At 44.4% G+C, this 20,205-nt stretch overlaps 5 protein-coding genes and 1 long non-coding RNA gene across 7 annotated transcripts; 1 reads left to right on the top strand and 5 right to left on the bottom strand.

Annotated features, from left to right (window-relative positions):
• Nucleotides 1-542: 542 nt before the first annotated feature.
• On the bottom strand, nt 543-1,549 carry LOC120321474. The gene is made up of 2 exons (XR_005561104.2): nt 1,430-1,549; nt 543-1,211 (listed from the first exon to the last, which is right to left on the bottom strand). It is a non-coding gene; the product is annotated as an uncharacterized LOC120321474 (long non-coding RNA).
• Nucleotides 1,550-4,915: 3,366 nt separating this feature from the next.
• Nucleotides 4,916-5,892, bottom strand: LOC6533142 (serine protease 1). The gene is made up of 2 exons (XM_002093832.3): nt 5,597-5,892; nt 4,916-5,519 (listed from the first exon to the last, which is right to left on the bottom strand). The coding sequence occupies exons 1-2, from the start codon at nt 5,851-5,853 to the stop codon at nt 4,955-4,957; spliced, it is 822 nt and encodes a 273-aa protein (XP_002093868.1). The 5' UTR covers nt 5,854-5,892; the 3' UTR covers nt 4,916-4,954.
• Nucleotides 5,893-6,714: 822 nt separating this feature from the next.
• On the bottom strand, nt 6,715-9,005 carry LOC6533141 (brachyurin). Of its 2 annotated transcripts, none has more exons than XM_039373931.1 (2): nt 8,087-9,005; nt 6,715-8,001 (listed from the first exon to the last, which is right to left on the bottom strand). In XM_039373931.1, the coding sequence occupies exons 1-2, from the start codon at nt 8,134-8,136 to the stop codon at nt 7,035-7,037; spliced, it is 1,017 nt and encodes a 338-aa protein (XP_039229865.1). In that variant the 5' UTR covers nt 8,137-9,005; the 3' UTR covers nt 6,715-7,034. The 2 variants fall into 2 exon arrangements, with proteins under 2 accessions (XP_039229865.1, XP_002093867.3); XM_002093831.3 differs by having other exon boundaries at nt 8,198-9,005.
• Nucleotides 9,006-9,129: 124 nt separating this feature from the next.
• Nucleotides 9,130-10,076, bottom strand: LOC6533140 (serine protease 1). The gene is made up of 2 exons (XM_002093830.3): nt 9,791-10,076; nt 9,130-9,733 (listed from the first exon to the last, which is right to left on the bottom strand). The coding sequence occupies exons 1-2, from the start codon at nt 10,048-10,050 to the stop codon at nt 9,175-9,177; spliced, it is 819 nt and encodes a 272-aa protein (XP_002093866.1). The 5' UTR covers nt 10,051-10,076; the 3' UTR covers nt 9,130-9,174.
• Nucleotides 10,077-10,883: 807 nt separating this feature from the next.
• On the bottom strand, nt 10,884-11,844 carry LOC6533139 (serine protease 1). Its single transcript, XM_002093829.3, has 2 exons — nt 11,562-11,844; nt 10,884-11,502 (listed from the first exon to the last, which is right to left on the bottom strand). Exons 1-2 carry the CDS (start codon nt 11,819-11,821, stop codon nt 10,944-10,946), a joined length of 819 nt encoding a protein of 272 aa, XP_002093865.1. The 5' UTR covers nt 11,822-11,844; the 3' UTR covers nt 10,884-10,943.
• Nucleotides 11,845-12,232: 388 nt separating this feature from the next.
• LOC6533138 (serine protease 1) lies at nt 12,233-13,206 on the top strand. The gene is made up of 2 exons (XM_002093828.3): nt 12,233-12,509; nt 12,569-13,206. Exons 1-2 carry the CDS (start codon nt 12,250-12,252, stop codon nt 13,125-13,127), a joined length of 819 nt encoding a protein of 272 aa, XP_002093864.1. The 5' UTR covers nt 12,233-12,249; the 3' UTR covers nt 13,128-13,206.
• The last annotated feature ends 6,999 nt before the right edge of the window (nt 13,207-20,205 follow it).

The following is a 20,205-nucleotide window of genomic DNA, read 5'->3' as shown; positions in this document are numbered from 1 at the left end:
TTTGGCTGGGCTCCTTTTTTTTTTTTCTTCGCCACCGTCGCTTTTTATTATTGTGTGCCAACGCCAGGGATTTTTGTCTACTATGACAATTGGATTTTCACGGAGTGAAAGACGAAGTTGGGTTTTGGATGTTGTGTGAGGCGAAACAAGTACGTGTCCCCATCGGAGGTGGTACTTGTCTGCTTATTGGCATTGGCACATTGGGGTATCAAAAAAAAAAAATAAATAAGAAAAGGCGAAAAAATGATTTCGCTCAGCCCGCATCAATGACTTGTGAATACTCACTGCGAATTCATCCTATTGTTCCGGGCATTCTTGGCATTGAACATTGCAACTTTCCTTTGTGTACTTGCAGTGTCTTGTCAGCCAGAATTTGAATGCAGTCTGCAGTCTATTTTGTTTTGTGGGGGATGGGGAAATAGACTATAGAATAGTTAATATCCTGTGCAGATTGCTCATTCAGTCGGGAATCTCTTTTGTTGGGACTTCATTAATGCCTCGAATTTATGCGATGCCCCTTTTGAAATATCTCCACATTCCGCTTGATGTAATGTTTGCCTGCTGTTTTGTGTCGGGAAAATATATAACTACTCATCAAATTTTAGCATGCAAATATTTATATGAATATGCAGCTGGGTCTGGCAAATGCTTTATGGCTTATAAACATTCTGTTTGCCAATATATTTCTATTTTTTTTTTGCAATTTTTGGTTTTTGCTGTGGCTCGTGCCGCACTTGCTCTTGTTGTAATTTCGGTTTATTGTTTTCTATATATTTTTCTGCTTGAACGCACTAAAAGCCACTCCACTGCCAGTCAACCATTCAATCCACCTTCCTCTGGACGGGTTCCTAGCATATTTCCTCCTCGATGCCGGCATTTGTTTGTTTTATGTCTTTATTCTGTGCCCTGCCGGAGGAGCAAAGTATTATTATTTTTTGCCCTGCTCCTGCTGCTGCTCCTTTCCTTTTTTTCACTGAGTGATGGCTCTAGGTAATGCCAGGATACCAAAAACCAGGATGGAGGCATGGGGATTTCGGTGAGTGCTCTCTGAGCGGCTTTGCATATGGCCGTGAGTGTGTGGACTATCTACTTGATATGTGCGGAGCTTTTGTGCGAAATTTTCGAGACCCAGAGATGTTTCAATTATTGTTACCGTTGTTAGCCCAAAAGCAAACGCACTTCCTTAAGTATTCCTCGAGTTCCGCATACTCCTATAACCAGAAAGTAAGCCATTAACTTTTGCCGTCAATCAATTGTCACTCCCAAAGGGGAAAACAAAAAGGCTGGATTTTTCATGCCACATGAAAACAAAAGGCACGAGACCATGACAAGACATTTTACTTTCATGTGAATGAAATGAAATGAAATCAAGAGAAAAGGGGAAGTATGCTTTCGACAGATGAAATTGTTGACTGACGATTGCTCTTACAGGCGATTTGTTTGGTTTAATAACCCAAGAAACTGAGAATGTTTAGATTCTAACAAACTCATAGTAATTTTTATCAGTCTGAAAGTTACAACAAAAGCTGATAAGTGGCATTTTTGTCTGAGACACTGTCACAATCTAATAATCTAAACATTTAAGTTATTTGCTGAGGTGAAGATACCGCCTCTTATTTTCAATGGGCTTCCAGGAAAATCTTCATACTACTGATAGGAAATCAATTTTTATCGTAAAAAAATAGGTTTTAATGGGTTAAAATTAAAAAGTATCTTATCAATGGGCAGGCACTAGAGGCATTTGAATGAATTGCATAAAAGCAGTAGCTATCTTATCACATAATTCGTAAAATTACTTTTCCATTGAGAATAGATACAAAAGTATTTGTTATTTATTTGCACAATGTCATCAAAATATAAGCCAGTGGCTTTGCCTTAAAATGGGGGAATTAAACAACTAAATGGCTTGAAACTAAACTAGAAATCTGCAGTGTTCCCAGCTCATCAAACGAACCCACTTGGAGCAGAACAAGTATCGCCACTCCATCAGAAGTCAAGGCAGATGGCGAACCATCCAAAACTCTTTGTCTCCGGGTCCAGAAAACAACAAAAAACCAGCGAACTTTGCCGTCAAGTCATTGTGGTGGCTGTCGGGTGAACTTGTTTTTGGGGCGTTGGTGGTTCGAGTGGTTCGAGTGGTGGAGCCACCAGCAGAGCCACACCAAGACCCAAGTGCTGTTTGGATTTCATTATACAATTATCTTGTTACCAGAAATAATGGTGTCGAGCCGGGCAACATGCCAAAAGCATTCAATGAGCCCGATGCGCCTTCCACTTACCCCGGCTGCCATCTCGGTGGGTGGTTGCTCCGTCAGTCACTCAGTCAGTCAGTTAACCCATACCCATGCCCATCCCTGCCAGACTCACACACATGTGTGGAAGGCGGATGCTGAGCGCGTTAGGAAAAGCAGGAAGTCATTAGCCGAAAAAACTCTGGTGATGGCGGTGATTCCAACTGGGGTTGCAGGGAGCCAGTAATGCGATAAATAAATGAAAATGTTTGAGTTAAATGAATTAAGTGTGTGATACTGGCAGTGTGTGTGTGTGTGTGTTTTTTTTTGTGTGTGCTTGTTGGTTTTTGGCATGGGGCTTTTTTGCTAGAAACACTTTCGGTGTTGTCCTGTCATCGCAAGTGACTTGGGGTGGTTACTCGCAAGTGCTGGAGCAATAGTAATTGTTCGCCGCTTAATTAGCCGAACATCATTCTAAGGGGTTAAGAAAGTGCCAGTCAAAGTTGCCCTTAAGTTAAATTATTTCTCTGACTATAACATTTAAATCATTAAGGCAGAAATTCGTAGTCATGCTAGTTTTCCTAAAGTGGTTACGCAGAATTTCCAAGTAATGCGGTTAGAAAGGCATCAATCAGCAGGAAACCAAAGTTATTTAATATGTTTTAAAGTCACGTAACCGCACACATGATAAAAGCCACTTATTTCCATAATTTGGTGATGCCTTTCATTTGGTCAGTTAGTTTAAGCGTTGGTGCTCAGAGCTGCTTAAAGTGGTTAAAAGTTAAAGAAACATTTCACTTAGTAAGGACTAAAGTCTCTCTTTCTGCTTTTAATTAACCTATCTCTCTGATTCTGTTAGAAAATCCCATGTCTCATCATTATTAGTGGCTAAAACTATTTGAAGTCAAGGTCATTTTGGCCATGTGCTGACCCCGAAATGCTGAGCTTGCAAATTTGTAAACGTCTGCTCTGCTTTTTTGATTTTTTCGGTTGGCCAATTTGGACTCCATTTAATTAATTATGTAGCCGACTCATGGGCCCGCCAAAAATCGTTAATTAAGTTGATTGCTTTGAATTGGCTGGCATTTATTAGCCAGGATTGCGTTGTTGACTTGCCGCTCGAAAAGTCCTTTCGCCCCACCCGTTTTATTTGGCCATAATTGATGAGCTGACAGTACGTTAATTGATTTTGCTCTGCGCTTAGAGCTCCCAATAGGGAGGCGAGAATTGATTTTATTAGCTGCCACATGAACCGGACATAAATATTTAATTGGTGCGAACTGGGTCAGAGGTCAAAGGGAAGTCGCACTGATATCAATGAACCAAACTGACTTTGAATGTCCCGCTCACCGGAACTGTGAAGATTGAACAAGGAAACTGGATACAAAAGTGAATCAACGAATGTGTTCATTATCACTCATTCTCATGGGAAAAATTAATAAATTGAAAGTTTGAGTCAGATTAATGAAGCTAAAATTAAGAAATATTTCATACAAATAAATACCCTTCTAAAGAAAAAGTTAAAGTGAGATATATCAACTGTGAGTGTCAGCCAGCTGGTAACACTGATAACCAACAGGGCGAATCAAACAAAACCACTTGACCAACTGACTGCCATTGGAAGCCAACAGAAATGGCCAAAAACGAAGTTGACTTCAATCAGCAGGGAAGTGAAGTTTGTGGCCAAGAAGGAGGCGAAGTTCAATCAGAGCATTGCGACTGCGAAAAGTGGATTTTAAATAAAAAACTTTGGCCATAAACACTCGTTGTCCCCTTTCCGGGTTGACATTTTAACTAACTTTGCCCACATATGCACACATACCCATATACTGACTGGCGGTGGCAGTAACTTGTGCGTTTTTTATTTCGCCTGGCTATGTATGATATTTTGTCATATCTAAACCACAGAATACGAGTGCAGGAAACTTTTTGTGCTGTCATAAATTTCCGCAATGCAAACATTTATCAGACCGACTAGACCCCTTAACCCTCGACTGGGCGTGGGGGGTCTGCCTTGCCCTTTCCAACATCCGGCATCCGGCATCCACTTTCAAGCTCAGCTGCTGCTATTTTCTCTGACTGACTTTGTTATGTCTCTGGATCTGGGTATCTGCTTTTTGGTTCCAGTTTCTGTCTCCGACTCTATTTTTTGTTGGCTCGTGTTGAGTAAATGCTTTTTATGCGGCACCGCAGGACCATCTGGTCCTCACTGGATTTTGGGCCACCACCTGCCATTCTCACCACATATGTGGATCCCCTGCACTGTTAGAAAATGCGTTGGAAAAGTTCTGCAATTACATTTGAAGGGCTGCGAATAAAAGGTGATACATGTACGGCAACAACTTTCGTCATTTCTTTAAACGCCTCGTAATAATTCAACTGTTGACATATTGTCTGCGTTATTCTTTTTAACTTTCACTTGAACGAAACTTTTACTCATTGCATTTTTTTTTTTGTTCATTTGCCTGTGAACTTTTCAGCTTTTATTGTGTCGCTTGGCAATTTAATGAATTTTAATGAGAACTTACTCGCCGAAAGTAACAGCTTATTTAAGCATTTATGCTCCCGTAATTATAATTTTTGAGCGAATAATATATGCCATTAATTAATACAAATACTATTGCCATCTGTGCCAAATATCGTTCAAATTTGCTTTGCCTTTCCCCAGAATTATAAAGTCTTTGTTTTAGTCAATAATCGTTTTATTAATTTTTTTGATGTGCTTAGTTGCTGATGCCAGTGTTACTCTTGATCCAGTCCAAGTAGCTGGTCACACGGGTGAAAGCAGCGGGGTAGCCCTTCTCGCAACCGGCAGCAGCACCGAAAGAGGTAAGACCGATCTGGACGGAGGAGGACTTGAGGACCAGAGGACCGCCGGAGTCACCGTTGCAGGTGGACTTGCCATTGGTGGTGGCAACGCAGATGTTGGAGGAGGTCACGATCGAGGTGCCGTAGGTGTTGGCGCACACGGAGTTGGTGATCACTGTCAAATCGACGTACTGAAGGTTGGTAGCCACGCTGCTGGAGGAGTCGCTGGTGCGTCCCCATCCGGAGGCGACAGCGGTCTCGCCGGCGTAGGTCGAGTAGGAGCTGGCGATGCTTGGCAGTTTGGCAGCTTGGATCTTGGTGGAGTAGGTGACGGCGGGGATCTTGATCAGGGAGATGTCGTTGCGCAGGTTATTGCTGTTCCAGCCGGAGTGGATGATGATATCGGAGCTGGCGACGGTGCTGGTAACCTCGGCGGAGGTACGCACGGTGGCGCCCAGGTAGACAGTCACGGACTGAACACTGCGATAGATCAATTATACAATTGGTTAGGATGGCAAGGCCAATGAATTTTCGGCTATCCTTCAAGGGACACTTACCCATCGGTACAGTGAGCAGCGGTCAACACCCATTGGTTGCCGATCAGGGAACCACCGCACCAGGCACTGGACAGAGCACTCAACCTCAGGGAAAGTCCCACCTGGTAGGGGAACTGGCCGACGGAGGCGACGCTTCCTCCGGTGATGCGACCTTCGATGTTACCCACCACGGGCATCTCGCGGCTGCGGTGCTGCAGCTCCGGCTCGGGGAAAGCGGAGGCGGCCACGGCCAGGGCAAGGATGATCAGGAACTTCATCTTGGGTATTGTTGCTTGTTCAGTTAAAGGAACTCAACTGTTTGGCCAAGGCCCAACTGGTCTCTTTTATACTGTCCAAGTCGCGTCTGCGATTGGCTTGCGATTCAGAAATAGAGCGGTACCGATTAGATAGGAACACTAAAGTCGGTTTGAACTGCCTTAACTGTTGAGATTTTGTGCAGAAGATAGGAATGAATGAACTTCAGCCACACGGTCGCCAAAATTACTTTCCCAACCTAAAAGCCCAAGAGTATTAATCCCGATACGGATCTAATCTGGACTCCGGGCCACGAGTGAGTTTCTAGATCTTGCCGTTGCGATAGAAGAAGCCTGGCATGAGGTTGCTAATTAATTTGATTAGTTTTACACCTGCAAGATATATACATATATATATATTATATATTACTATAACAAAATTGGCAAAGGTTTGCTTTGCTCTTCAGCGTATCTTCAAATTCCCATAGTAGTCGAGTGCTATCTTATCGCCTGTCTATGAGGTTGAGAAGCCGTAAGTAAGCCCACTGTTTGGTTGGCTTTGTTTACCTTCCATAAAGGTCAAGGAGTAGGACGTGAGTTGGTCAAGACTGCTAACAACTTTATAGTAAATCATTGTGCCGCCTGAAAATTGCACAATTGTCTCTTTGATTACAAACACGCAAATTTCAATTGTTTTCGCAACCGCAGTCATTCCTTATCAGCGAATGCCGCGTGATTTTATGACGCGTTCAACCGACCACATCACTGCGGTTAATAGCCAATTCAGATGGCCAATTGAAGACGATTAGCGGGAGCAGGAGGCGAGGGGGTCTGGTACCCGATATGCGATATACCCACACCAAAAACGGACACTCAACTCAATGATTTCAATTTCGGTGGCGAATTCATCAGCAATTTCCATGGGAATGCTATTTTCGTTATTTTTGTTATTTTTCTTTTGTGCCTTTATGGAGAGCTGCCCAAATTGACTTGGTCTGCGGTAATGCCGAAATGTTTATTGTTATTTATCGGCAACAATTTCCATTCAAGAGAAAACAACCACCCATAAAATGGACCATTTTCACCTTCCCCCTCCTGGACAGATGAACCTGCTTTTCCTGGTTTCATTGCTGAAATGGGTTTTATTGTCTGCACCGACTATATTGTTTAGCAATTAATGGGTGGCAATTAGGCGTTAATTGCATTTAGTTGGTCATTGCCGTTTGCTGTCGGATCCATGGCAAATATGCGGTTATCCTGGTGTAGACAGTGGGCCCCCCCACCTCGCAACCTTCCGCACTGCCGAACGAGGTGACCCCAATCAGGTAGCTGACATTGCGCCAGTGGTGCACCACGGGGCCACCGGAGTCGCCATTGCAGGCACCTCGTCCATTGCTGCCATCGGTGCACAGGTGACGTCGCTGGCTCACCAATCCTGGCAGGAAGTAGCAGATGCAGCGCTCCTGATCGATCACCTCCGCATCCAAGTACTGTAGCAGTCGAGTCCTTTTCTCGGCCGAGTCGCCCAAGTAACCCCAGCCAGATAGGGTCACCACTTGGCCAACCAGAAAGTTCTGATGCATGAACTCCCCAGCCAGTTCAATGGTTTGCACTTGTTCCGAGGTTCGCACTCCCCTGGGCAGCCGTATCAAAGCCAAGTCATTGTATCCCCCAAAGCCCAAGTAATCGGGATAAACTAAGAAGTCCCTATGCGTGACTTGTATCACCTCCACGGAGTCATCCGAATCGGCAAATGTGATGGCACCCGTGTAAATGGTGGCAGCTATGGCATCGGTCAGGCAGTGGGCTGCAGTCAAAACAAACTGCGGAGTGATAAGGGAACCACCGCACTTGACCAGATCTGCGCCACTCAGCTGAATCACCAGACCCACTTGATACGGAAACATGCCGCGCGTGGCCAATTCTCCGCCAGCTATTCGAGTTCTCACGGCCGGAGTTTGATCAGCCTCCATCTCGAATTTCTCGCAGCGAAGTCGATAGTTCTCATAGCCAAGTTGCCAACGTCTTTCCATGATTGCATCATCATCGTGCGGAGACTCTTCCCTGGTGTCCTCGAAGTGATCCATCCAAGGTTCACCGGATTTAACTGGTGTGGTCAATAGAAGTAGCCAGACGAGTGCACTTATGGCTTGGTTTTGCGTCATCTTATCACTGAAAAATCAAATGAATAATATGGGAAATACCGTGTTATTGGGTACTAGGTATATTCTTCAAATGTAATATGCTCTTGGCTGACCAGCTGGATGGGTATCGCATTGAACATGTGAAGAGCGCTGCTCTTTTCATTATGTTGAATGAAATTTATGAATGGATCGCCTTTTTATTTGCCCATAATATGTATATATACCCAGATATCTGCTGTTCCTCGTAATGAGTTAGTCGAAGTTCAGGTCTGAGTGGGCTCTTGATGTGAAGTACTGGGGGTTGTTGTTGTTTTAGCTGGTGTTTTTATAGTCAGCGATTGTGGCATCGACATGGCGTCATCGTCTTGGATTCGGCACGTGTCCGCATCGTTGGTTAATTGAATTTGCTTTTGGGCCGAGTGCAAATTATACCAAAGACTATGCCGACGGGAGGAGCAGCAGATGTTTGGCATTCAGTTCCTCAAGCTACCGTGTAATTGCCGCACGTTTTGGCGATTATGTAGAGGCCTTCGTCTCCCTTTGACATACTGCAGTTTCCTTAATTGCTTTCGAGCCATTCATTTTCCTTCGCTTTTCTGTTGCACGATTCCAGTTTAAGACTCATACACTGGCCAGAATGTCTGGGTCGGGGTCTCTGTATTTATTTATTGACTCTCGTTTTATCAACGCTTAGTTTATTATTTGTTTAATTTACTGCACGCCGTCGCCTGCATTTCGACACATTCAAAGGCCATTGATAATTTTCCGGGAGTTTAATGGCTTTGGGGTTTTACCAACCAAGGCCCCATATTGCTCATTACCTAGCCGATTTCATAATCCATAAGTGCATTTAGTTGGTTTTTAAGTGGTAAATATATGTGCTATGTTCATAAGTAAATACAGTTTTGTGGAAAAAGATTAATCATGTTGGTATATAGTGTTAAAGGCTGCTGTACTTGGTCATCAAATATATAAAATTAAGTCTAGAGAAACGTGATTATTCGTGCCATTTCAATTGGGTAATTCTTTTGACAATCGAAATTTTACTTTGAATTTCTCCCTTTTTTAATCCATTAATTGATGAAAATACTTTTGCTATCTGTTCCAAATATTGTTCAAATTGGCTTTGCCACAGTTTCCCCAGAATCGAAGAGTCTTTGTTTTAGTCAATAATCGTTTTATTAATGTTTTATTGCTGTGCTTAGTAGGAGACACCGGATTTCTCCTTGATCCAGTCCAAGTAGTAGGTCACACGGGTGAAAGCAGCGGGGTAGCCCGCCTCGCAACCATCATCGGATCCAAAGGAGGTGATACCGATGAGGGCATTATCGTAAGCCAATGGACCGCCGGAATCGCCCTGGCAGGTGGATTGCGCTTTGGGGGTGGCAACGCAGAGGACCCTGCTGGTCACAATCAGGCTTCCGAAGGTCTGCTGGCACACGGAGTTGGGGATGACGGTAAGGTCGACGAACTGCAGATGAGAAGCCACGGCGGAGGCGGAATCGGAGGTGAGACCCCATCCGGAGGCAACAGCGGTCTTTCCCTCGTAGGTGGAGTAGGTGCTGGCGATGGCGGGCAGGGCGATCTTGTTCACGGAGGACGAGAAGGACACGCTGGAGGTCTTGATCAGGGAGACGTCGTTGCGGACGGTCAGAGCCAGGTAGCTTTCGTGCTGGATGAAGCTCGAGCTGGACACTACCTGGGTGAACTTGGGGCTAGTGCGGACAGTGGCACCGTAGTAGATGGTCACGGAGGCGGCACTGCGTTGGAAATACTCCTATTAGCCAGGATCCTCGTAGAGAAGGACATGCACTTACCCGTCGGTACAGTGAGCAGCAGTCAACACCCATTCGTTGTCGATGATGGAGCCACCGCACCACCAACCGCCTGCAGAGCTGGAGAAGCTGAGTCCCACCTGGTAGGGGAACTGGTCGGCCACGGCGTCCTTGCCGTTGGTGATGCGACCGCTGATGGACGGGCTCGATACCCTGTCACGGGGATGCACTGGTGCGACATTGGGCAGGAGCCCAGCGGAGGCGGAGGCCAAGGCCAGAACCAAAACTACGAAAACCTTCATGCTGATGGGTGCTCAAACTATGAGTGATTTTCCCTTTCCAATGCTGCCTCTTTTATACCCAGACTGAGGAATCTTATCTGCATCGATGGCGGGTCTGGTCCACTTAAATGCTCTGATTAGGTGTCGCAGAAATTTAGTTTTGTTTATTATATGGTTTTTACCCTTTGATAAAAATTGTCTGTCTGATAAGATTTGAAAGTGGCTACTGGTCCTTATTTGTTTATCACAAATTACGGACTTTCAAATTGTGTGAATGAAAGACAATTACCTTGGTAGCATTATTGGTACACTTGGTAATAATCATTAATCGTTATCGTAGTAAATCAGTTTCAGCTTGGTTAAACACAATTATTCCCCACTTATCAATATTTCTTTATCTTAACTGCCTATTTACGTCGTAGCTTATAAAGTAAGCCATAAATATTGGGACTACATTAAAATATCCAAAAGCAAAAATTTGCTTTGGCAAATACATTGTTTTATTCTTGGTAAATAGGAAACTATATTACATTGTTTTATTCTTGGTAAATAGGAAACTATATTACATTGTTTTATTCTTGGTAAATAGGAAACTATATTACATTGTTTTATTCTTGGTAAATAGGAAACTATATTACATTGATTTATTCTTGGTAAATAGGAAACTACATATATTTTCTTAGTGGTGTACGGCACAATTGTATTAAGTCCTTTTTAATACAATTTAAGTATTTAAGTTTCACAATTCTGTTGTTTGCAACCCAGTTTTTTTATCAGGTGGGACTTGGCTTTAAAAACTCTCTCGGCTTTTCAGGATCCTGAATTACACTAATTACTCGATAAAGCACAAAATAAAGGATTTTTTTTTAATGCATCATTTATTATTGAAAATATTACAAAACGGAATAAGTTCCTTAAGCGGAAACTCCGGAGTTGCTCTTGATCCAATCCAAGTAGCTGGTGACTCGAGTGAATCCGGCTGGTGCTCCAATCTCGCAGCCATCGTAGGCTCCAAAGGAGGTGACTCCGATCAGAGCGTTGTCCACCACTAATGGGCCGCCGGAATCACCACTGCAGATGGAGGTGCGATTGACACCATCCACACAGATAACACGACTGGTGACCACCAAGCTGCCAAAGGTCTCCTGGCACACGGCGTTGGGAATGACCGTGAGATCAGCGTACTGCAGATCGCGGGCCACCGTTTCCGAGGTATCGGAGGTCAGTCCCCATCCGGAGGCGACGGCCACTTGTCCGGTATAGGTGGAGTAGCTGCTGGCGATAGCCGGGAGGGCGATCTTGTTGACGGAGGACGAGAAGGTCACGGATGGCGTCTTGATCAGGGAGATATCGTTGCGAAGGGTCAGGGAGATATAGTTGGCATGCTGGATCCAGTTGGCGCTGGAGACGGTGTGGGTGAACTTGGGGCTGGTACGAACGGTAGCTCCATAGTAGATGGTCACGAAAAGGGCACTAGAAAGTGGAACATTCAATTTCCAGGAATGAATTCTCTGAAGGATATCAAAACTTACCCGCTTGTGCAGTGCGCTGCGGTCAGAACCCATTGGTTATCAATGATGGAGCCGCCGCACCACCAGCCGTCCTCCGGTCCGGTGAAGCTGAGTCCCACCTGGTAGGGGAACTGATCGGGCACGGCGTCCTTGCCGTTCGTGATGCGACCAGTAATAGATGGTGTCGATGTCCTGTCACGAGGACGCACCGGCAGAGCCTGGGGCACAAGTCCTGCGGACACACAGGCAAGAGTCAAAGCCAAAACTACGAAAACCTTCATGGTGATCAATATTGAATTGAATGAATGATTTTCCGCACAAATTGTGGCTGTTTTATACCCGTCTTTTAGCGTCTTATCTTCAATAGACCGTGGGAAAAGCCTTTACCTGGTTAAGGGAAAATCCCTATCAGCTAAATCTATACGTGGGTCAAGTCGTAGGTATAATATAATAGGACTTAGGCAGTATGATTGTACGATGCTATTGATAACTTCTCCTTATTGCACTTTAATTGCTAAATTTAATTTTTTTGAAGACAAAGTTAGGCAAGGGATTTTCACAAGCACAAGTGGATTAAGGCCATAATTCAAAGGCGAACCAGTTAACTTGGGATTCGCCCAATATGTTCTAGTGATAAGTTGCTTGGGGTTAGTGTATAAAAGGCTCAATTACAAACAGTAAGACACTCACAAAACGTGAAACATTCATCATGAAGGTCCTAGCAGTTTTTGTTCTGGCCATCGCCGCTGCCTCCGCTGGGCTCCTGCCCCAGATCGCTCCTGTGCATCCTCGGGACAGGATCACGAAGCCAACCATCGATGGACGCATAACAAACGGCAAGAATGCAGTTGCGAATCAGTTCCCCTACCAGGTGGGACTCAGCTTCATCACCTTGACAGGAGGCTGGTGGTGCGGTGGCTCCATCATCGGCAACTCCTGGGTGCTCACCGCTGCTCACTGCACCGACGGGTAAGATATCTCACTTTGTTTCTATCCTAGTAAAGAACAAAATTAACCTTTCTTTCTAGTGCCTCCTATGTTACCGTCTACTATGGAGCAACCGACCGATCTAGCCCCCAGTTCACCCAGACCATCTCCAAGTCCAACTGGATCCAGCATGCCAACTACAATTCGAAGACCGTCAGCAACGACATTTCCCTGATCAAGACCTCCTCCGTGACCTTCTCGGCTTCCGTGAACAAGATCAGCCTGCCCGCCATCGCCAGTAGCTACTCCACCTACGAGGGACAGACCGCAGTGGCCTCCGGTTGGGGATTGACCGCCGATACGGATACCGGAGCTACCAAGCACCTGCAGTTCGCCGATCTGACCGTGATTCCCAACTCCGTGTGCAGGAAGACCTTTGGATTTTTATTGGTCACCAGCAAGATTATCTGCGTGGACACATCCAATGCCATCTCCACCTGCCAGGGTGATTCTGGTGGTCCTCTGGCTCTGGATGGTACTCTCATTGGCATTACCTCCTTTGGCGCTGAGGATGGCTGTGAGATTGGAGCACCAGCTGCTTTCACCAGGGTGACCAGCTACTTGGATTGGATCCAGGCCAACTCTGGCATCTCTGGTTAAGAGAGTTCTAAAAACCTATAATTGTTGTGAAAAATTATAAATATAACAATAAATGGTTTCATTTGATTTGCAAGCAAAAGCCATTCTTTTACTACAACAAATCTGCTAACTACGTTTAAAAAACTCCCCCGTTTAACTGGGCAATTCCCTTAACAATCGATTAAGTGTCCGGAACTGGTTACCTCATCCAGTTGATAGCCAAAATCCGTATCAATAAAAATCTGTAGTGGTTATCAATTGGATTGTGAAACTTGAAGTTTAAATTACGATTTCTTCAAGTGGGTAGTGCCCAAAATGAATGATTTCTTATCTTGGGCAAATACACAACGATTACTTCTTGGAAATTCCACTTGGATTTAGATTGGATTGATACAAAATAAATGTCTAAATGTCTATACACCTTTACAAGTGATTTGAACTTTTTCACAGGTGTTAAAGTTTGAACTGGTTGCGATTATTATTATGTTATGCCCTTATAAGAAAATCTGTTTTTATTACACTATTCATTTTATTGTTCTACAAACTTCTAAATTCCAACTTCTATATTACAGCATTGCCTAAACTGATATTTCTTGTCTTCGCCATTTGCAAACGGAAATGGCCGCCGAGCACTTCTTCAGTATTCTTTGACTTCCATCCAATGGCAGCCGCATCATCGAACTTTTGTTTGCTTTTTGTTCAATTTTTATTAGATACCATTTGTTTGCGTGCCTCGACTGTTTTGCTACTCGAGCCGAACCTTAGAGGTTCGAGGTTCGAGCTCTGTTTTTATGTTTATGCGGAAATCTGCAGAAATTGTGTCAATATCAATAAAATCAGATTAGTATCGACGAGGACGAGGACGAGAATGAGAACGATGCCGACAAACAGGCAACCGAAGTGTGGCAGGCAACAAATAAAGTCCCTTTCCCTTCCATTCCCTCCCCCTTCCACCCGCTTTCGTCCTTAAGCCAATTTCATGTGTTGTGGGCTGCTTCCGTTTTCTGGCTCACTTCCGGCCCCACTTCCTTCTCTCTGTGTGTGTGTGTGTGTGTGAGTGGGTGTGTGTGTATGTGACAACTGTTTAAATGCCTTGAAATTGTTGCAATTTTGATCCGTCCCAATTGGGTAAACTTTCTTGGTGGGCACAAAAGCATAGGGCCCCACTTAATCTCAGTTAATTTTCTTAATGGAAAAGTTTTTCTCAGCTCCTTTCATTCATTTTCTCCCTTTTCGACTAGGCTCAAAAATTGCTTTTCACTTAATTCACGTTGGGCGTTGCTGTTGAAGAATTTTTTATATGCAGCAACCCAATTTTCATAATGCGCAAATTAGAAAAGTTTTTCGCTTCAAGTTTGCCCAGCGAATATGCTCCTCTTGAATTTGCTGTTAAATGCGGCTTAAAGCTGCTCTTTCCCCTATTGATTTCGCATTCAAAACATTTACGTGGCATTATCGCGGGTTTTTCATTTTCCCACTACCCCACAACAATAAACAACATGAACAATTGTGTCTCCATTTCTCATCTGGTAGCGTAATCTTTTATATAAACACAGCCGTGGCGCTCCAACACTTTCCACTCCGGTGTCCAACTAAGAAAAACATTTGCACAAGGAGCCCGGCGAATGGCGGGAAAAGCCGGAAAAGTCGGGCAACTGGAAGTGGAAGTGGGAGGTCTTCACTCCGCGCCGCCAACTGAATCACGTGACGAATGATTGAGTGCACTTCTGTGTGCGCTTTTTCACTTAAAATGTGCGATTTCAATCACTAAAAGCAAAGGTACACATCGGCAAATCGAATCAGCCATGGCTGATGGAGTTTCTGGAGTGCTTGCCGCACTTCTTTCCTTTTTTTTTTTTTTTGTGTGTAACCGCAAGGTGGGCAAAAACAAAAGACATTCGCAGTGCATTCAAAAGCGGAAAAGGAAGTTGGCAATAAAAACGCTGAAACAAGTTATGTGCAAAATATCCGGGACACGTGATGGACTTTTCACCTAAGCAAAAAACCAAAAAAACTTAGAAAAAGGGAAAATAAGAGCAGTTAGAATGCCTGAGAACCTCTTGCTAAACATTCCGCACATCAAAAACGACGCGCCACTTAACAAATCCCAAGTTGTCGTTGCGTGCTACGTGACTGGCATACAAAGCGGCCAAAAAGGACTCCTCGCAGGACCTTCTCCCCGAAAACAATAGCTCTGCTTTGGTCCGCCGGAATGTGAGGGCCAAGCCCACACTGGTTGGTTACTTTATGGCCAGCCAGCAAAACGCTTTCACGCACGCCCACTCCTGTCCAGCTGGCGACCTGCCGCGCTTAATTTCCGCTTGTAATGGACGCACGATAAATCCTGGCAAGCGTTTCCGAATCTCTAGGACTTTCCTCACGCGGCACGCAATCGAAATATATATTTTACAGACTGCCCCTTCACTTGGCCAGCGGACTGCTTGTTGCACTCGCCAAGTTTATGCGTTTTATTAAATTTGCAGTAGTTTAAGTTTGACATGAGGAATGGCTGAGTCGCCTTGGCATTTCATTTAAACTTTATTTCATTAAATAAATTAAAGAGTTTTTTGGAAGTACATATGCATATGCAAATAACAGCATGCCTTTACTTTAACATTCCCTAACTTCGGCGTCTGCAACTTTAGCCAGAAGTCCTTTCTCTTTCTCCAACATTTTGAGTCGCATCCTTTTGGGTCATTTCCGATCGAAAATCCTTTTAACTTGCAGCCGCAATGTGCCAATTGCCAGGGCCATTTTTATTGTCGCCCGTCGTTAGTCAAAGGCTAAAGTCGGGTAACAACTATTGCCTGTCTCGTTGGTGGTCTCCCCAAACCCCATTCCCTTCGCATTTACACCTGAGTTAGCCCACCTGTGCGTGTCGCCTAAGCCGGCGATAAGGTGAGCACATTTGGAAGGACGAACCGAACAGAACCGAACCGAAGCGAAACCCCTTCGATCCTGAGTCCTGCGAGTATCCAGAAGTATCCGGGAATATCCCGCTTTCGCTACGTGCCTTTCTTTGCGGCTGCGATAAATTGCTATTGGTTTGCAGTTGGGCCAAAAGGTAAAGCTGCTAATTTATTGGCCAAAGCGACAAACAAAGCATAAATAAGCACGGGCTTGGGTTCGCCATCGTGTATCTGCAGTTGCGGCTGTAGCCATCCGTCTGACCTTAAACATTCGATTTGCTCATGGCCATTTTCGGCTTTAATGTGTGTGAAAGTGGCACATAAATTTCAATGGGGCGTAAGAATCCGCTAAGCTCTTGGCTTTCCAGTCATGTGCCACGCCCACCCTTTGGGGGCTCATCTTGTCACTGTGTGTGTGTAGCCCTGTGTGTGTGTGTGTGAGCCAAACAATGGAAAAGCGACAACGACACCGCATATTCAATAATGTCGCTTTCAACTTTTATGCTTGCAAAATGCAAAAATCCGCAGTCAGAGGAGTGAAAAGCGGGCACAGATAGTAAGTTGGCTAAACACATTCATGCATTTTACAATGCTGCCAAAGCCCGTCGGACTAAAGTTCTTGGCTGTGAACAATAGAAAAACGAATTAAACAAAAAAGCCAGGCCAGCGGCAACACACTCACATAAGTATATGTTGCCATGGGCACTGGGAGAAATTTCAACGAATTTATAAATTGTCAGCTGTACGAAATGATATCCATGCAATGTATTGCTATTTAAATCGAATTTTGGAAAATTATAAATAAGTTGTAAGCTTTGTACATTTCATATTCAGCTTTTGTATACTTTTTTGATGGGTTTTTAGTTTTCGGCTTAATTTTTTAAGGTGCACGACACCGTTTGTGGGTGTATATGTGTGCCACAACAATAAGCAGAAAGGCAGCAGCTGCAACAATGGCGAACAGCAAAAATGAATGCGAGTGCGAAGCGAATGCGAATGGGAGTCCAAGGGAATGCAGGGAAGCAGGCTCTGCAAGTCCTCCACTGTTGCTTTTACTGGCTTTTGTTTGCCCCACCACCTCCGACCTGCCACGCCCACCCTCCTCCCTGCCTTGTTCTCGTACGCCTCTTTTGGCAGCACTCGCCCCGCTCCTTTGTCGCTGCTGCATTAGCCACCATAGTGCATTAATGTTGCAAGTTGAGCATGTGTGTATGTATGACTGCAGATGGGTTGGCTTTGCTTGGCTTCCGACTCGCAAATAAATGTGGAGCATGCTAAACAGGATTTGATCCGGCATCGATAGCTGATGTGCATAAATGGATAATCGATCGGTGGGTTGGAATTTGGACAGGGTATCAGAAAAACACCTGTATTCCTATATGCAACTCAGGCTTTAAGGTAATAGATTTAGAATGCATATTAGCATTTTAAGGATAACTTGTCTGAATTCCTGAAAGTACAGGGTACTGGTTTCCTCAGCAAATCCTTTCCACTGCTCCCACTTTATGTCCTTTGTTTTATTTCCTTGCATTCTGCACTTTTTCGTGCCTTTTCCGCAGCAGCACTTACAGTTGATCGAACTGTGCCGGCAAAGTGTGTGATTTGGAAAAGTTTCAAGTGGCAGGGCAGCCGTCACAACTCTGGCAACTGCCTCTGAATCGCCGCCCGCACTGTTCCACTCGAAAAATGCGGAATCCTGGTCAATAGCATGCAATTTGGGTTAGGCAAACTGGCAAACAGGCAAACAAGAGGGGTAAGAGGGGGTACTGGGTGTGGCCGGCCAAACATTATGGCATAATCAGCAGGGAACTCATCCACAGGCAGCGTTACTGCAAGAGGGCCACGTTCGCGTCTGCTGCATTCAATTGGCCAACGGCGATGGGCGAACTCTGTCTGCCAATTGGCCAAAAATGCCACAAAAACATATTTGGCAACGCAGCAACGTCAGCAGCAGGACAAACTGCTCCTGGGTCAATGTTGATGTTGATTTTGGACATGAGAGCCAGCTGCAGCAGCATCAAAAGCACCAACAGCACTAACAGCACCAGTAAAACCGGAGTTTGGGCCATAAAATCAGGCAGTCAATGAGCCAAATAGCCGAAATGGCTGTTATTGTTATTGCCGCAGCCCGGCAAATTAATGAGGTGTCCAATTCGGCCATCAACTCCATGCATAATCGAACTAGGACTCTAGGCTCTAGACTCTCGACTGCAGTTTTGTAATTGAGCCTGTCACTTGTGGGAGGAGCAGGATTTTCCCCAAAGCGTTCAAATTTGCGCACATAGCTCACGAACTTTAAACGGGCAATGCTTTAAAATGAACAAAAATATTTGCCATGTGCTTAATTAAAGCAAATTTACTTAATATTCCTTTTAATTCAGCAGTAGCTTTAAGCACTTTAACTTGCCTGTTCGCTTGAGCACTTTTTTGAGGACTTTCAAATGAAAGCCGCCATGAAACTGCAGGCAGGCACTATAATCCCGACATAATGTTTAGCATTCTTGTAGTCGCTTCTCATTGCCGACAGTCCCCAGACAATATTTGCATGAAAACTGTTACTGACACTTAAACATATTCCTGCCAAAAAAAAAGTAGAAAGGAAGGAAGGCTAAGAGAGGGAAAAGTTTCTGTCGCTTTCTTTTTATTGTTTTCTGTAATTTTTCGTTGGCTGGCATTGTTGGAGTTTTAATGACGAGCAGCACTGGCAATTGTCGCCTTAATGTCAGCCAAGGCGACAACGTAGACACAGAATGTACGAAACTCTTAGCCCTCGCAGTTGCCGACTTTTTAAGTTTACATTTTTATGCGAATCTCTGTTGGACTGTTGGACTGCCAAAGATACTTAAAATGCAAGCCCAACAAGTTTTTGGACAGGATTGGTATAATGGTTTTCATTTCCAAGCTGGCTCCAGGCACTGAAACCCATTTGAGAATGGTAATCCCAAAAAGTTCGTTTACCTCGCAGTCATAAAGCACTTATTGCTCATACGCCATGTGTTACGCTTTCCAGCGATGGATGGAAAAAACTTTCAAGGCATTCGCAAACACTCTCACTCTCATTCTTGGCGGTGTCACAAACATTTTTAATTAGCCTAATGAAAAAGTTGAGACGAAAAGAAAATCCTCTCTTATACATTTATGCTTCTATTATAATTTCTGCTGCGAGTTCGGTGGTTTCATTACAAAAGACAACCCGCTGACAAATGAAGAAAACGCAGCGCAAATAAGCATAGCTATAATTTTCACCATTGTGCAGCTGAAGTTGCAAGGGAAAAGGTTTTTGCGAGCTGTAGAACAAAGAAGGACGACTAATGAAAAGCAGTTGTAACAAGGGAGCAAAAATCCTGGGTAAATATAGCCACTGCCACTGTGTCCTGAAAGGACTTTTTTCGATTGCTGTCCGCCATATTTGCCATCGAGAATGTTCAATTAAAAAACTTTTTCCATGCAAAGATGGCAGACGAATGCCTAAGCCACTTACAAATTATAAGCTACCCATTCCAAACAGCAGTCCTGGCCATATATAATTGATTTTCGACGTCTTCTGTTTGTTGTTCCACTCGACCACTTTGGCTTATTAAATATTTAAGAGGCAAATTGTCAAAAACATCCAACTGAATGACAGGCCATCCCCGCAGATTTCTTCCCCCGATTTTCACTGCCGCTTTGTTTGTGCCACCATAATTGACAAATAAAGTGAAAAAGCAGGGAAAAGTTCTTCAAGTTCTCCCTGCTTTTCCCCATGAATACTTCAGGCCCAAGTAGAACTGGGCCCACCAAATGGTTGTGGGATGGTGACAACTTCTTTGGCAATTTTCGAATTATTTAAATGACAGCCATTTCTTTTTTATTTGGCCTTTACTTTTATTTCATTTGCGCGCACGCCTTCGTGTGTAGCGATGCCGATAATTGCAACAAAGGAAAAGTTTCCACCAGAAAAGCAGACAACACTTTGACAACGAACACGAGCACGAGGATGTGGCTGTGGAAAATCGGGGAAAATGGGGGAAAATGGGTGAAAATCGCCGCTGGCCAGAAAGTTTGCCATTGCAAAGATTTGCCACAACTGAAGCAAGAAAAGCGAAAAATAAAAAATCTGTGTTCGGGATAGCTGCAATTAAAAAAGGGATTACGATCCTGGCCAGACTTTCGATTTGCTCTTTTATATCGCGCCACCCGTCTGCCGACTT

This window comes from Drosophila yakuba, chromosome 3L, assembly GCF_016746365.2.
Source record: "Drosophila yakuba strain Tai18E2 chromosome 3L, Prin_Dyak_Tai18E2_2.1, whole genome shotgun sequence".
Classification (NCBI taxonomy): domain Eukaryota; kingdom Metazoa; phylum Arthropoda; class Insecta; order Diptera; family Drosophilidae; genus Drosophila; species Drosophila yakuba.
The sequence above is the reverse complement of the archived record's forward strand: the minus strand, read 5'-3'. Positions and strand labels throughout refer to the sequence as shown.